At 55.4% G+C, this 16,603-nt stretch overlaps 1 protein-coding gene across 2 annotated transcripts; it reads right to left on the bottom strand.

The window, feature by feature from the left end:
• Positions 1-12,250: 12,250 nt before the first annotated feature.
• On the bottom strand, positions 12,251-15,724 carry LOC100282808 (thioredoxin-like protein 1). 2 transcript variants are annotated; one of them, XM_020551730.2, is made up of 7 exons: positions 15,407-15,724; positions 15,052-15,175; positions 13,717-13,765; positions 13,548-13,608; positions 13,380-13,453; positions 13,208-13,285; positions 12,251-12,568 (listed from the first exon to the last, which is right to left on the bottom strand). In XM_020551730.2, the coding sequence occupies exons 1-7, from the start codon at positions 15,719-15,721 to the stop codon at positions 12,520-12,522; spliced, it is 750 nt and encodes a 249-aa protein (XP_020407319.2). In that variant the 5' UTR covers positions 15,722-15,724; the 3' UTR covers positions 12,251-12,519. The 2 variants fall into 2 exon arrangements, with proteins under 2 accessions (XP_020407319.2, NP_001317515.1); NM_001330586.1 differs by having other exon boundaries at positions 12,258-12,568; positions 13,380-13,426; positions 15,407-15,690.
• Between the last annotated feature and the right edge of the window lie 879 nt (positions 15,725-16,603).

The following is a 16,603-nucleotide window of genomic DNA, read 5'->3' as shown; positions in this document are numbered from 1 at the left end:
CCCGAGGCGTCCGCTCAGCGTGGCACCAAGAAGAAAGGCAAGAAGAAGTCGCAAGCGAAACGCGACGCCGCCGACGCGGACCTTGTCGCCGCCGCTGAGTACAAGAACCCTCGGAAACCTCCTGGAGGCGCCAATCTATTCGACAAGATGCTCAAGGAGCCGTGCCCCTATCATCAGGGACCCGTCAAGCACACCCTTGAGGAATGCGCCATGCTTCGGCGTCACTTTCACAGGGTCGGGCCACCTGTGGAGGGTGGCAGGGCCCACCACAACGACAAGAAGGAGGATCACAAGGCAGAGGAGTTCCCCGAGGTCCGTGACTGCTTCATGATCTACGGTGGGCCAGTGGCGAACGCCTCGGCTCGGCACCGCAAGCAATAGCGTCGGGAGGTCTGCTAGGTAAAGGTGGCGGCGCCAGCCTACCTAGACTGGTCCGACAAGCCCATCACCTTCGACCAGGGCGATCACCCCGACCGCGTGCCGAGCCCGGGGAAATATCTGCTCGTTGTCGACCCCGTCATCGGCAACGTCAGGCTCACCAAGGTCCTCATGGACGGAGGCAACAGCCTCAACATCATCTACGCCGAGACCCTCGAGCTCCTGCAGATCGATCTATCCTCGGTCCGGGCCGGTGCGGCGCCTTTTCACGGGATCATCCCCGGGAAACGCGTCCAACCCCTCGGACGACTCGATCTGCCCGTCTGCTTCGGGACTCCCTCCAACTTCAGAAGGGAAACCCTCATGTTCGAGGTGGTCGGGTTCCGAGGAACCTACCACGCAGTACTGGGGAGGCCATGCTACGCCAAGTTCGTGGCTGTCCCCAACTACACCTAACTCAAGCTCAAGATGCCGGGCCCCAACGGGGTCATCACCGTCAGCCCCACGTACCGACACGCGTACGGATGCGACGTAGAGTGCGTGGAGTACGCCAAGGCCCTCGCCGAATCCGAGGCCCTCATCGCCGACCTGGAGAGCCTCTCTAAGGAGGCGCCAGATGTGAAGCGTCATGCCGGCAACTTTGAGCCAGCGGAGACGGTTAAGTCCGTCCCACTCGACCCCAGCAACGACGCCTCCAAGCAGATCCGGATCGGCTCCGAGCTCGACCCCAAATAGGAAGCAGTGCTCGTCGACTTTCTCCGCGCAAACACCAAAGTTTTCGCGTGGAGTCCCTCGGACATGCCTGGCATACCGAGGGATGTCGCCGAGCACTCGCTGGATATCCGAGCTGGAGCCCGACCCGTGAAGCAACCTCTACGCCGATTCGATGAAGAAAAGCGCAGAGCCATAGGCGAGGAGATCCACAAGCTGATGGCCGCATGGTTCATCAAAGAGGTATTCCATCCTGAATGGCTTGCCAACCCCGTGCTTGTGAGAAAAAAAGGAGGGAAATGGCGGATGTGTGTAGACTACACTGGTCTAAACAAAGCATGTCCAAAAGTTCCCTATCCTCTGCCTCGCATCGATCAAATCGTGGATTCCACTGCAGGATGCGAAACCCTATCTTTCCTCGATGCCTACTCAGGGTATCACCAAATCAGGATGAAAGAGTCCGACCATCTCGCGACTTCTTTCATCCCACCTTTTGGCATGTACTGCTATGTTACTATGCCATTTGGTTTGAGGAATACGGGTGCGACGTACCAAAGGTGCATGAACCACGTGTTCGGCGAACACATTGGTCGAACGGTCGAGGCTTATGTCGATGACATCGTAGTCAAGACGAGGAAAGCCTCCGACCTCCTTTCCGACCTTGAAACGACATTCTGGTGTCTCAAGGCGAAAGGCGTAAAACTCAATCCCGAGAAGTGTGTCTTCGGAGTCCCCCGAGGCATGCTCTTGGGGTTCATCGTCTCCGAGCGGGGCATCGAGGCCAACCCGGAGAAAATCGTGGCCATCACCAACATGGGGCCCATCAAGGACTTGAAAGGCGTACAGAGGGTCATGGGATGCCTTGCGGCTCTGAGCCGTTTCATCTCGCGCCTCGGCGAAAGAGGCCTACCTCTATACCGCCTCTTAAGAAAGACCGAATACTTCACTTGGACCTCCGAGGCCGAGGAAGCCCTCGGGGACCTGAAGGCGCTCCTTACGAACGTGCCCATCTTGGTGCCCCCCACCGCCGGAGAAGCCCTCTTGATCTACGTCGCCGCTACCACTCAGGTGGTCAGCGCCGCGATCGTGGTTGAGAGACAAGAAGAAGGGCATGCATTGCCCGTCCAGAGGCCAGTTTACTTCATCAGTGAGGTACTATCCGAGACCAAGATCCGCTACCTGCAAATTCAGAAGCTGCTGTACGCGGTGATCCTGACGTGGCGGAAGTTGCGACACTACTTCGAGTCTCATCCGGTGACTGTGGTGTCATCCTTCCCCCTGGGGGAGATCATCCAGTGCCGAGAGGCATCGGGTAGGATTGCGAAGTGGGCGGTGGAAATCATGGGCGAGACGATCTCGTTCGCCCCTCGGAGGGCCATCAAATCCTAAGTCCTGGCGGACTTTGTGGCGGAATGGGTCGACACCTAGCTCCCGGCGCCTCCGATCCAGCCAGAACTCTGGACCATGTTTTTCGATGGGTCGCTGATGAAAACAGGGGCAGGCGCGGGCCTGCTCTTCATCTCGCCCCTCGGGAAACACCTACGCTACGTACTGCGCCTCCATTTCCCGGCATCCAACAACGTGGCTGAGTACGAAGCTCTGGTCAACGGGTTGCGCATCGCCATTGAGCTAGGGGTCCGACGCCTCGACGCTCGCGGCGACTCGCAGCTCGTCATCGACCAAGTTATGAAGAACTCCCACTGCCGCGACCCGAAGATGGAAGCCTACTGCGATGAGGTTCGGCGCCTGGAGGACAAGTTCTACGGGCTCGAGCTCAACCACATCGCCCGACGACACAACGAGACTGCGGACGAGCTGGCTAAGATAGCCTCGGGGCGGACAACGGTTCCCCGGACGTCTTCTCCCGAGACCTACATCAACCCTCAGTCAAGACCGACGACACGCCCGAGCCCGAGAAGGCCTCGACCCAGCCCGAGGCACCCTCGGTACAGCACGAGGCGCCCTCGGCTCGGCCCGAAGCACCCTCGGCCCCCGAGGGTGAGGCACTGCGCGTCGAGGAAGGGCGGAGTGGGGACCAGCCTAATCGAAACTGGCAGACCCCGTACCTGCAATATCTCCACCAAGGAGAGCTGCCCCTCGACCGAGCCGAGGCTCGGCGACTAGCGCGGCGCGCCAAGTCATTCGTCTTACTGGGTGACGGGAAGGAGCTCTACCACCGCAGCCCATCCGGCATCCTCCAGCGGTGCATATCCATCGCCGAAGGCCAGGAGCTCTTACGAGAAATACACTCGGGGGCTTGCGGTCATCACGCAGCGCCCCGAGCCCTTGTTGGAAACGCCTTCCGACAAGGTTTTTACTGGCCGACCGCGGTGGCCGACGCCACTAGAATTGTCCGCGCCTGTTAAGGGTGTCAATTCTACGCGAGACAGACCCACCTGCCCGCTCAGGCTCTGCAGACAATACCCATCACCTGGCCATTTGCCGTATGGGGACTGGACCTCGTCGGTCCCTTGCAGAAGGCACTCGGGGGCTACGCGCACCTGCAGGTCGCCATCGACAAATTCTCCAAGTGGATCGAGGTCCGACACCTGAACAGCATCAGGTCCGAACAGGCGGTGGCATTCTTCACCATCATCATCCATCGCTTTGGGTCCCGAACTCCATCATCACCGACAACGGCACCCAGTTCACCGGCAGAAAGTTCCTGGACTTCTGTGAGGATCACCATATCCGGGTGGACTAGGCTGCCGTGGCTCACCCCATGACGAATGGGCAGGTAGAACGTGCCAACGGCATGATTCTGCAAGGACTCAAGCCGAGGATCTACAGCGACCTCCACAAGTTTGGCAGGCGATGGATGAAGGAACTCCCCTCGGTGGTCTGGAGTCTGAGGACAACGCCAAGTCGAGCCACGAGCTTCACACCGTTCTTTCTAGTCTATGGGGCCGAGGCCGTCTTGCCCATGGACTTCGAATACGGTTCCCTGAGGATGAGGGCGTACGACAACCAAAGAAACCAGACCGGCCGAGAAGACTCACTGGACCAGCTCGAAGAGGCTCGGGACATGGCCTTACTACACTCGGCGCGGTACCAGCAGTCCCTGCGACACTACCACGCCCGAGGGGTTCGGTCCCGAGACCTCCAAGTGGGCGACCTGGTGCTTCGGCTGCGACAAGACGCCCGAGGGCGCACAAGCTCACGCCTCCCTGGGAAGGGCCGTTCGTCGTCGCCAAGGTTCTGAAGCCCGGGACATACAAGCTGGCCAACAGCCAAGGCGAGGTCTACAGCAACGCTTGGAACATCCGACAGCTACGTCGCTTCTACCCTTAAGATGCTTTCAAGTCGTTCGTACACCTCGTTCACACACAAAGTCTAACCATCAAGGAAGGGTCAGCCTTGCCTCGGCAAAGCCCGACCCTCCCTCGGGGGCTAGAAGGGGGGAACCCCCCCTCTGCGTCAAAATTTTTCTTGGAAAAAGTCCTTCTGCCCGAACGTCTTTCGTGCTTTTCGACTACTTCAAAAGTGGGATCATGAAAACGACGGAGTACACGTAAGCAGTCAAGGCCGACCGAGCCGAGGGACTCCTACGCCTCCGGGATACGGATACCTCACTCATCACCTTCTGCGATAAGTAACTCATGCTCGGATAAGCGATTCCACCGACCGAACAAGTCTTAATACTCGGAGACCTCTCTGCCGAAACGATTTTTGGGTCTTTTCGACTACATCGTTGGCAGAATCCTATGGACGAGTAAGAGTACACGTAAGCGGCAAGACCGATCGAGCCGAGGGACTCCTACGCCTCCGGGATACGGATACCTCACTCATCACCTTCCGTGAAAAGTAACTCTCGCTCGAACAGACAATTCTGTTACCGACGAATAAGTCTTGATACTCGAAACAAAGGAAAAAAGACGCAGCTTTACAACACAGCAACAATATGTTTGGGCCTCGGCGGCCGCAGAAAACATACGCATACTACAAAGTAAACCGATCCTGCAGGTTCGGACCTCGATAGAGGGGGAGCAGCAGCACCCTTGACGTCAACACCACCTTCGGCGAAGTCCGACCGAGCCTCGAATGGCAACACAGTCGGAGGATCTCCGCTCCGAAGGATGACGTCAGCACCACGCCCGGGCCATCGCCGCCAGGGTCTCCTCCAGGAGTCCGGCTCGAGCAGACGGCTCGGCCGGTCGCCCCGAAGCCTCAGCCAGCTGTCCCCCGAGGACATCAGCCCGGCCCATGGCCTCGGCAACTCGACTCCGGCGCCGGTCCCGCCAGTGGATGGCCCGGTCAGGCTCCGGCCGACGAAGTCTTCTTTTCGAGCCAACTCTGCCTCTGTCCATGCTGATACCGCTGCCTCCGGCTCCGGCTCATCGAAGAGCGGCCGAGGGTTTCCTTTAACTAAGCAAAAGAAGCCTCGGTCGGCAAGGCCGACTGAGCCAAGGGACTCCTACGCCTCCGGGATACGGATACCTCACTCATCACCTTCGCACGAGGCAACTCACACTTGGTGAAGCGGTTCAGTTAGTTGACAGGCGAGTCCTAGTGCTCGGAATGAGGGAAAACACGGCTTCACGCCAAAAGATACATACATGTTTAGGCCCCGACAGCCATAATGAACAAACACCGGCACTCAAGGTGCCATTACAAACGGAACTCCGGTTTCACCCCCGCAGGTACGAACAACCCCCCACGTTGGAGGGCCTGCGGGGCGACAAAACCCCTGGAAACTCGTCGGCGCCCACTCCGGTAGCAGCGACAACGACCTCCGCCCCGGGCGGCGAAACAGCTGCAGCAACGCCTTCCGGGCGGATGCTGCGGCTGAAGGGCTCTCGCCCGCGAAGGACGAGAACCAGCCATTCAAGTCAGGGGATGGAGGCCCTGGGGTGCGGGCGGAGTTGGCAATCTCGTCGGCAGAGAAGCCTTCTCCAGCTGCCACCACGTCAACACCGACGGCGACATCCGCCTGTCCACCAACGCCGCACCAAAGCGCACCGGCTGGCCCTCACTCCCGTCCTCGCCACGAAAGCGAGGACAGAGGACGGAATGTTGCATCCTAGCTGGGCAGCAACAGTTTGCCTTCCCCGGCATGGCTGGAGGACGCCTCCTCCGCAGAGCTGGAGGATGGTTTCCACCACCAGAAGCTGGAAGAAAAGGGTTACCGACCCACGCGGAGGCAACCCCTGGCTCGCCTCGCTCTCTGCCCCAGCGAGGATGATGAAGATCCTTGAAGCTGAGGGCGGGGCAGAGGCCGCAGCCCGGCTTGCTTCTCCCCACCCTAGAACTGGTGGTCACCGTCTTGGGTGATCACCGGTGAGGGGAAGCAGCCGGGCTGCCTGACGAAAATCCTTGAAGCCGAACGATGGCTGAAAGGTACCAACTTCCGCGAAGTTGCGTTCCCCCAACGACGACAAGGCGGAAGAACCACGGGCGCCCCCCATCTGGGGGCTCGAATGGTGGAAAGACACAATGCATGAGGAGAGCGCGAAGACATGGTTGCCTTTCAAGGGGGTCGCCCTCCTTTTAAAGGCAACTCTCCCAACTTGCGTCCTCAGCCGTCGCGAGCTGAGTCTTCTCCAACACACTCCAAGGTCCTCCCCCTACGACACGGGGGCTGGGCCCCGCGTGTCATACAAGCTGGCGCAGGGCAGACAGGGCCAAACCGCCGCCCACGGTGCGCGCAACTGCCCAGTGGTTACGAGCACTCCTCCACTTTCGCCCAGGCCAGCGGGTGAAAGGGTGGGCCACCATGCAGGCGGCGTGCAACCGCACCCAGGGGGACGCACCCTTTCGACTTCGACGCATCCAGCATGGAGGCCCAGGCCCACACGTCATGTAACCGGCGCGCCAGTTACTATGTGCAAGAAACGGCACCACCACTCGTGCCAGTACCGCGCCTTCTCGACTGCGGAACCAGTACCGCGACTCGAGGCGACCCTGCGCATGACCCGACAGTGCCAACCGAGCACATCGGTCATGGGTCGGTCAGCCGCAGGAGAGGGCGCGACGGTCGATACGGCCAGAAATGGGCCGGCAGTAATGGCGGTGGCAGGCGGGCGGAAGCGGCAGTCGAGTCGTCAGCAAGCTCACGCCCCCTCCTGGGATAGCGAAAGGACCTTCTCCCACGGCGGAAGACGACACGTCCGCGTTCCGTTCCTCGAACGGCTCGCGCACGCGCAACGGCCGCCCCGTGAACCATCGTCCCGTCGCATTAACTCTGTGGCAGGACAGGCGGCACCTTTGGCAGGCGAAGCAGGCGACGCTTCACCTCCGCCATAATGACCGCGTCAAAAAAGGTGCGCCACGTCATTCGATTTCGTATCCTTTTCACTTCCTCTTTCTCTCTTGCATCAGGGGTCGGAAAAGGGGATACTCCGAAAGGGATCCTTCTCCGCGAAGGAAGCGGGCCCCGAGCCCCCCTACTGATCAGAGGTTCAAAGGCTGGCCCCTCAGAAGGGTTCAACAGCCGCCTCAGAGCACTCGGGCTCCGCGCCCACTACTGGTAAGAGGTTCGAAGGCCGGCCCCTCGAAAGGGTTCAACGGCCGCCTCAGGCCACTCGGGCTCCGCGCCCACTACAGATCAGGGGTTCGAAGGCTGGCCCCCGAAGGGTTCGACAGCCGCCTCAGACGCAGAGCGAGGGATGACCCTGGGTACGTTCGATACATAACCGAGGCTCGGGCTGCGCTCCCGAGGTACCCTAGAATATTTCCGAGACCAACAGGAACGATTTTGTAACGGAATCCCACCAGAGGGAGGCATCGAGCCCTCGGACCCCGTCAAAAGGGGACCGGGTCCGGCAAGTCACCCGCAGGTACTTTTGGAGCGCGCCTCCCGGCCACTAGCCGACCCCTAACAAATGGGGCACGGGCGTCCACTCGGATTACCCGTTAGCAACTCACTGGAGACACCATGTTCGGCGCCCTCCGAGGGCAACATGGCGCTTTCCCCCCCCTCCTCCATGTGGAAAGGCGACGCAGGGGCGTATGTAAAAAGCCGAGTCTGTCTCTGACTGTCCTCTCGCTCTGTGCGGAGGCTCGGTGGCTGCTATCGCAAACCCGGCTCTGGCCAAACCGTTGACAGCGTCAACATACCAGCCCGAGAACTTGGGACTCGACTGTTCACCCGGGCTACGGCCAGTTCGCATGAGGGAGCAGCCAGACCGGCCGAAGCGTTACGAAACGTACTAAGACCGCGAAGGAGTCAATCTACTCCTCCGAGGCCTCGGGGGCTACACCCGGCGGGTGCGCTCGCGCGCACCCACCTGAACAAAAAGCAACCGAGGAAGGCCGGTCCCCTTGCAAAAAAGTGCGACAAAAGCCTCCAAGCGAGTATCAACACTCCCTTCGAGGCTCGGGGGCTACTGTCGGGGACCATAATTAGGGGTACCCCCAAGACTCCTAATCTCAGCTGGTAACCCCCATCAGCACAAAGCTGCAAAGGCCTGATGGGTGCGATTAAGCCAAGGCTTGGTCCACTCAAGGGACACGGCCTCGCCTCACCCGAGCCCAGCCTCGGGCAAGGGCAGCCGACCCCAGAAGATTCACGTCTCGCCCGAGGACCCCCTCAAGCGACGGACACACCTTCGGCTCGCCCGAGACCCAGTCTTCGCCAAGAAGCAACCTTGGCCAGATCGCCACACCGACCGACCGAATCGCAGGAGCATTTAATGCAAGGATGGCCTGACACCTTATCCTGTCACACGCCCTTCAGTCGACAGAGCCGAAAGTGACCGCAGTCACTTCGTCGCTCCACTGACCGGCCTGACAAGAAGACAGCGCCGCCTGCGTCGCTCCGACTGCTGTGCCACTCGATAGAGTGAGGCTGACAGCAGCCAAGTCCGGCCTCGGGCGCCATAGGAAACTCCGCCTCGCCCGACCCCAAGGCTCGGACTCGGGCTCGGCCCTGGAAGACGACGAACTCCGCTTCGCCCGACCCCAGGGCTCGGACTCGGGCTCGGCCCCGGAAGACGACGAACTCCGCCTCGCCCGACCCCAGGGCTCGGACTCGGGCTCGGCCCCGGAAGACGACGAACTCCGCTTCGCCCGACCCCAGGGCTTGGACTCGGGCTCGGCCCCGGAAGACGACGAACTCTGCCTCGCCCGACCCCAGGGCTCGGACTCGGGCTCGGCCCCGGAAGACGACGAACTCCGCCCGGCCCCGGAAGACGACGAACTCCGCCTCGCCCGACCCCAGGGCTCGGACTCGGGCTCGGCCCCGGAAGACGACGAACTTCGCCTCGCCCGACCCCAGGGCTCGGACTCGGCCTTGACCTTGGACGACTGTCTCCGCCTCGCCCGACTCGGGGCTCGGACACGACCTCGACCTCGGAAGACCGACTTGACCCCGACCTCGGAGGAGCCTCCGCCTCGCCCGACCCAGGGCTCGGACCGACCACGTCACAGGAGGGGCCATCATTACCCTATCCCTAGCTAGCTCAGGCTACGGGTAATAGGACCGATGTCCCATCTGGCTCGCCCCGGTAAACAGATAATGATGGCGCCCCGCGTGCTCCATGACGACGGCGACTCTCAGCCCCTTACGGAAGCAAGGAGACGTCAGCAAGGACTCGACAGCCCCGACAGCTGTCCTTCCGCAAGGCTCCAACGCTCCTCCGACGGCCACGACATCACATGAACAGGGTGCCAAAACCTCTCTGGCTGCCACGACGACATGTACTTAGGGCACTAGCTCCTCTCTGCTAGACATGATGGCGCACTGCTACACCTCCTATTGTACACCTGGACCCTCTCCTTACGCCTATAAAAGGAAGGTCCAGGGCTCTCTTACGAGGAGGTTGGCTGCGCGGGAGGATGGGACGGCGCGTAGGGTCCCTCGCTCTCCCCCCCCCCCACGCGGACGCTTGTAACTCCCTACTGCAAGCGCACCCGACCTGGGCGCAGGACAACACGGAGGCCGCGGGTTTCCCCTTTTTCTCCCTCTCTTCTACCCCCTTCGTGCTCCGTCTCGCGCCGACCCATCTGGGCTGGGACACGCGGTGACAATTTACTCGTCGGTCCAGGGACCCCCCGGGGTCGAAACGTCGACAGACCCGTTTAGCACGTTTAACAAGCGTGCCGTGCCGGCACGGCACTAGTGCCTGAAACTAGGCTCAGACACGGCACTAAGGCTCCTTAACCGTGCCGTGCCAATACGGTAGGCCCGGGCAACCCGTAGTGCCAGGGCCGGCCTGAGCACTACACCATAAATCACAAAATACACAGTTACCATAAGCTTATGCATTCCCAAAATACACAGTTAAAACATACTAAAATAGCTAATATTGAGCTGTTTAGTGCAATGGCTGTCTCATTAAAAACCTATCTAGGTAAAAACTCACCCTTGTGAGAAAACCCTAAATCACAAACATATATCACAAGAACTAACACCAGATTAAGCACTTACCAAAGCCGGAGCACCAGATCGGTCCCTCACGGGTACAATCACAGAGCAAGAAGATAGTAGAGTAGATTAGGGTTCGAGGTTCGAGCACAGATCACAAGAACAAGCACCAGATTAAGAAGTCTCAACCTCGTCGGAGACGTCGGCTAGAGGAAGAAAAAGATGAACACAGAAAGCTTATCGTAACCAAATCTGTGACCAAACCACCGGCCAAGCAGCTACCAGGTGAGGGGAAGCCAGGGGGACCGTGAGGTGGAGCGGTGGAGCACCCTACCGGAGGCTGGAGCGTGGAGGTGAGGCGGCGGTGGAGTCGAATCGTCCCCAAATCGCCAGGAGATGGAGAGAACAAGGGCGGGAGCGCGAGAGACAACGGGCGAGACGAGAGAATGTCTGACGAGGCGGGGCCCAGTGGAGAGGGGGCGACGAGATTTTAGGGCACCCGGATTAAGCATGCCTAACCGTGCTTTTGAGCTAACCGGACCGTGCTCGTGCCCGTGCCGGCCCAGCGTGCTCGGTACTCGGCCCAAGCACGGCACGGGCCCGGTTCCAACCGTGTCGTACCGTGCCCAGGCACTACGGGTCGTGCCGTGCTCCGGGCCGGCTCGATTAGCCCGACACTGTTGGTCATCTGTATCGGATCCCTTTTTCTCTCTTAATATAAGCTCTCCTGCATATTTGAGAAAAAAATCTTTTAGGATAAACATGTCAGACCAAATTAAAAGCAAGGCTTCACGGCGAAGTACTTCTATACACGGTGTGGAGAGTCCAATCAGGTTTGGTTGGGCTTGCAACGAGTCTGTTTGGTTGGGCTGTGGAAAAAGCTATTGTGGGTTGTGAACTGTGAAAAAAGCTGTTGTGGGCTACGAGCCGTTAAAAAGCTAAAAATTGTTTGGTGGAAATCACTAAAGGCAACGACTGCTGTGCAAGCAGTCCTTCTGTGCAAGCATGCAAGCAAACCATCTGATCCGTTAGATCGTGATCCAACCACAGATACAACTATAGTTTGTTAGAGTTTTTTTATAAATATTATTGAGCTGGTGGTGAAAGGATTTAAGTGTTAAATGTGACCTACGGTTGGATCACGATCTAACGGATCAGATGGTTTGTTTGCATGCTTATACAGAAGGACTGCTTGCACAGCAGTCGTTGCCACCACTAAAAGACGTTAAAAGTTCTTCGATATATGTTTTTACAGTTTCATTCGAGAGCCACTAAAAACAGATCCAGAGGTACTTTCAGTTTTACACCGCGAAAAAGTCGGTTTTTAGAAAGAAAAAAAAACTGAAAAATACATAAGAACATATTCACGGCGGCAGGCGCGGTAGAGGTGGAAGCGTTGTACCTAAGCCTACAACGGTGGCAATAGTGGCCAATATTGATTAAACTGTACATAGGAGCAAATAGCTTTGCTCTCTACAAACAACTATATTTTGAGGTAGCTATAGCGAAAGATTTAAAACTATAGAACCATAGTCCAACAACGATCATGAATGGTTAATAACATCACACAATGTATAACTTGTGAAACATGACCATCGTCTCGTTGCAACGTCATGGTTCTGTACCAGTGAAAGGGTCTATACTGCTTTTGTCCACTACAACAAGATTCAACGACATGTCACTGTCCCTCGATCTCAATAGTGGCCCGGGCAGTGTTCTGTCCACGTTGCAAACGCACGGAAATCTAAACAGTGACCCAATCACTATTATGTTCCTGCTCAATGCGTGCGGCGGTCTCGAAAATGTTCAACACAAACAAAACTTCCCAGGAACGATCTAAGCTTTTGCAAGACCATCGATGCATGGAGCAATTTTGATTCATTCATGAAATGGATCCGGATCGTCTGACTGTCACTCCCAAGCCACATAAATAAATTGCAGGATTACAAGATACCAAGAGGTAATAGCTTCGGCATCACCAGACTCGCACTCTTTTAACTCCTCATGTATAAAAATAGGGGGGGAAAGTTGCAGGGTCAACTAGAAATTGCTCAATTCAACATCTAAACTGCTTCTAGTATGCCATGCACCCACTGGACTGGAATAAGCTCAGCCTTAAAATCGTCTCAGTGCTCTTCTATCTTCTTCAGATCCTTCATATTTGTCGTGTCCACACTGCAAAATGAACCCAGCGATTTAGATTTAGGACAGACAATCCATCATCAAATATGCATCTGTGAAGAAACCGACAGTGACCCCCCCCCCCCCTCCCCATGAGCACATTCCTATCTGATTAGCTGTAGTGGTTTCCTTCAGCTTCCAATTTTAGCTAAGTAAAACAGCAAGTAACTAAATATAGCAACTCAGCTACTTTTTCTTTACATGTAGTAAACATAACCTACTTGAGTGCTAAATGAACAGAGAAATAGCAAAATACATACCTGTGAATTGTGATCAATAACCAAAGGTTATCGTGCAGGTATCCTATCGATCACTAAGCACTAAGCAGGCATCACCGATCAGCTTGAATTTCTATGCGTATCCTCACAAACTTAATTAACTTTATTATCTCAAAAACACATGTTTCCAATTTTTATTCACAATCCAGAATCACAATTTCGCCTCCCCCAAATAATTAGTACCATTCCAGCTTGGATCTCCTTCAGTGACTTTTACTTTAGACATTATCATCAATTTTCTTATCTTCATACCGACAAAAGTTTATTATAATTCTAGACCTTGCCAAAAAGGAAGTACAATCGACCAAAATGGGAACAATGGCTATGATAGTAAACATGTGGAAGAGAAACTAACGTTGTTCCATAAAGAGCAATCTTGTGAATTTTGGAGACATCACTTCCACTTTGGTTGTCCTCAATAAATATAGTCAGACTGAAATAATAACAGAAGGCCATTAAAAACATCGATAATAAGAAACAAAAAAAAAGAGGGAACAAAAGCATATATACCATGGCAATGTACATACCTGCGAACATTTTGAAACTTGACATACTTTAGTGGCAAAAGTTTATTCTGCAGGAAAGAAAGGCCAAGGCCCATCTGGATGAGCAAAACAATAATGGCTAGGATGCCAAAAAAGCTTGATGGCCATCAACCATACATAAGACTATAAGAGTAGGGTGATAAGTAGTACCTCTATCAAATGATCGGATGATAGCTCGAGGGTGTCACTTGGTGGATAGTCATTGACATTGCTGCCATTTATCAGATAAATATATGGTCATGCACTCAGGCTGAATAGAAAAGATAATGTGTTCTGAAAAGACCAAACTATAAACAACTCCAGGCAGGTTGTAGAATACCTGAAACCCATATGCTCTTTGTTGGAGAAGAGTTTTACTGTTTTGGGGCCTGCGATGGGAAAAGGGCTTTATTGTTTGAGAAAGAAGGGCAACCATAAAATTGCAGTGACAGAGCATCACAGTTCTCAACAAAGAAACTGCCAGAATGTCATGCCACAAAGTGTTGCAGTGGAAAACATCATTTTAAAAGAAAAAACCTTATATTTAGTAGAAAATTCAAACATTCAGGCAAAAAAAAAGACTTGCCATTAAGTTGGTAACACATTATGTTTTTAGTTAGGTCACATAGAAGGCGGCCATAAAATGGAAATAACAGCCTCCCTTGTTTGATGCTGGTTCTAATTTTTATTCTCAAAACACTACCATCAACTTTTCCATCAGTCTGATAAGTGCAATATGAAAAGATGGAATTGCACTTTTGGTCTGCAACTCTGCAGGTAACAACTGACACCGTGAAGCAGCAGCTGGTGGAGCAGCAGCCAGCCCCTCGGCCATGCCAGAGTCCAGACAGCTTGTTCCTCTCCCTGCAGTGCAGGGGCTACTCCGAGGCACTCAGCTGCAGCGACATGGATGTCTCAAAGCAGAACTACATAACACCCCCCCAACCCCCGTTGTGTTGGATATCTCAAAGCAGAGTGGGTCTCAGGATCGGTGGACTGTTTGAATATTATTCATCTTAAGTCAAATCCTCATACAAACTCAACTAGAAGCTATTTAAATTTCACTCTTTTTATCCTACAAAACTTCCATTCTTGTAGCCTCGTGTGTCCATGCATTTATTTTGTAAATCATGGAACAGTAATAAGTTGTTTGCTACATGCAGGCTACAAGGGCAATCCTTATTTGCACATAGTACTCAACAGCCTTTTGATGGAAAAGCTTACAACAGTGCCATAATAATGGGAATGAGAGCAAAAACCCGTGTCAAATAAGGGGGCTGAATCTTGCATGTGGTGTCAAATAGGAAATTGTCTCCAATAAAATGGCGGCTTAACACTCACAATACTAATGCAAATATCAGAAATCTAAACAAGATGCAAATATCAGAAATCTAAACAAGCAAGCACCTTCATTGCAAGTCTGAACACAAGATTTTTTTTCCAGCAGCACAAGTCACAATGCATCATGTGAATGGACCACGAATCAGGATCAGAATCAAATGTTAATTCATGGAATCGCAGCCGATGTTACATGATATGACAAGGATCCTCGCAGACCTAACATGAATCAGGTGATCTACACTATTCAATCTTACTTAGAAAAGTAGTAGTCCTCCAATCGGGCACAAATCTAGCCGCAACGCACAGAATTCAAACAGAGAGCTGCAAATCTTACCCTCTTCCTCGGGACCTTTGAATAGCGCGGAATGCAGTTTGACTACCTGCATGAAGGGGATGTAGATCAGCAGCTGCTCGTCCGAATCGCTGGCGAGGTACAGCCCCTCGTCGTCTCTCAAACTCTGCAACCACCAAGCAATCATCACCACAACGCAATCGCCATTAGAGTTCGCAGTAGAGCCACGAGCGATCAGGAAGCTCGCACTGACGAAACCCTAGGATGAGTTCGTGGAGAAAACCAAACGAACCGCTCCCCACCAAAATCGCGCAAAGAGCGGAATGTAAAATTCGTTGGAATCCCAGAAAGGGGCTAGTCGAGGTCGGGTTTGGGTCGGGGGACACGCGACGCCTACCTGCTTGAGCGCGTTGACGATGCTGTGGGACGAGTCCTGGTTGAGGCACTCGACGCCGGTCCAGTCGATGAAGTCGATCAGATCCACCTGCCCGCGCGGCACCTGCACGGTCGCGGCAGGCGCGGGGGCCGCGGCGGCGGTGCTGGCGGCGTTCATGGCTTGGGCTGGCTTCCGGAAGCTTCTGGCCTTCGGACTTCGGAGGGCGGGGAGGAAGGGAAGGCCGGGAGGGGAGCGTTCTGCTTTGCGTGCGCGCGTCCGGGTAGGTGGACGAGCGAATCCGACACGTGAGTTGCGATGGGAAAAAAATTTGTACATCCACATGCAAACACCCTTTTTCGGCCACTCGCATCTATCACTAGAAGAACAAAAACAAATCAAAATTTTAGTAAGGTCTCGTTTGTTTTCTTTCATTTTGAGAAATTGGAATCTTACTAATGGAATTGTCGGGGACCATAATTAGAGGTACTCTTAAGGCTCCTAATTCTGAGCTGGTAACCCCCATCAGCACAAAGCTGCAAAGGCCTGATGAGTGCGATTAAGTCAGGGATCGGTCCATTCGAGGGACTCGATCACGCCTCGCCCGAGCTTAGCCTCGGGCAAGGGCAGCCGACCCCGGAGGATCTCCGTCTCGTCCGAGGCCCCCTCCAGCGACGAACATACTTCCGGCTTGCCCGAGGCCCTGTCTTCGCCAAGAAGCAAGTCTGACCAAATCGCCGCATCGACCGACCAAATCGCAGGAGCATTTAATGCAAATGTGGCCTGACACCTTTATCCTGACGCGCGCCCTTCAGTCGACAGAGCCGAAGTGACCGCAGTCACTTCGCCGCTCCACTGACCGACCTGACAGAAGGACAGCGCCGCCTGCGCCGCCTGCGCCGCACCGACTGCAGTGCCACTTGACAGAGTGAGGCTGACAGGCAGTCAGGCCCGACCTCAGGCACCATAGGAAGCTCCGCTCCGCCCGACCCAGGGCTCGGACTCGGGCTAAGCCTCGGAAGACGGCGAACTCCGCTCCGCCCGACCCAGGGCTCGAACTCGGGCTAAGCCCCTGAAGACGGCGAACTCCGCTCCGCCCGACCCAGGGCTCGGACTTGGGCTAAGCCCCTGAAGACGGCGAACTCCGCTCCGCCCGAGCCAGGGGCTCGGACTCGACCACGACCACGGAAGACAGACTCGACCTCGACCTCGAAGGAGCCT

This window comes from Zea mays, chromosome 1, assembly GCF_902167145.1.
Source record: "Zea mays cultivar B73 chromosome 1, Zm-B73-REFERENCE-NAM-5.0, whole genome shotgun sequence".
NCBI lineage: Eukaryota > Viridiplantae > Streptophyta > Magnoliopsida > Poales > Poaceae > Zea > Zea mays.
Note: the sequence above shows the minus strand (reverse complement) of the source record. Positions and strands in the feature narration are given on the sequence as shown.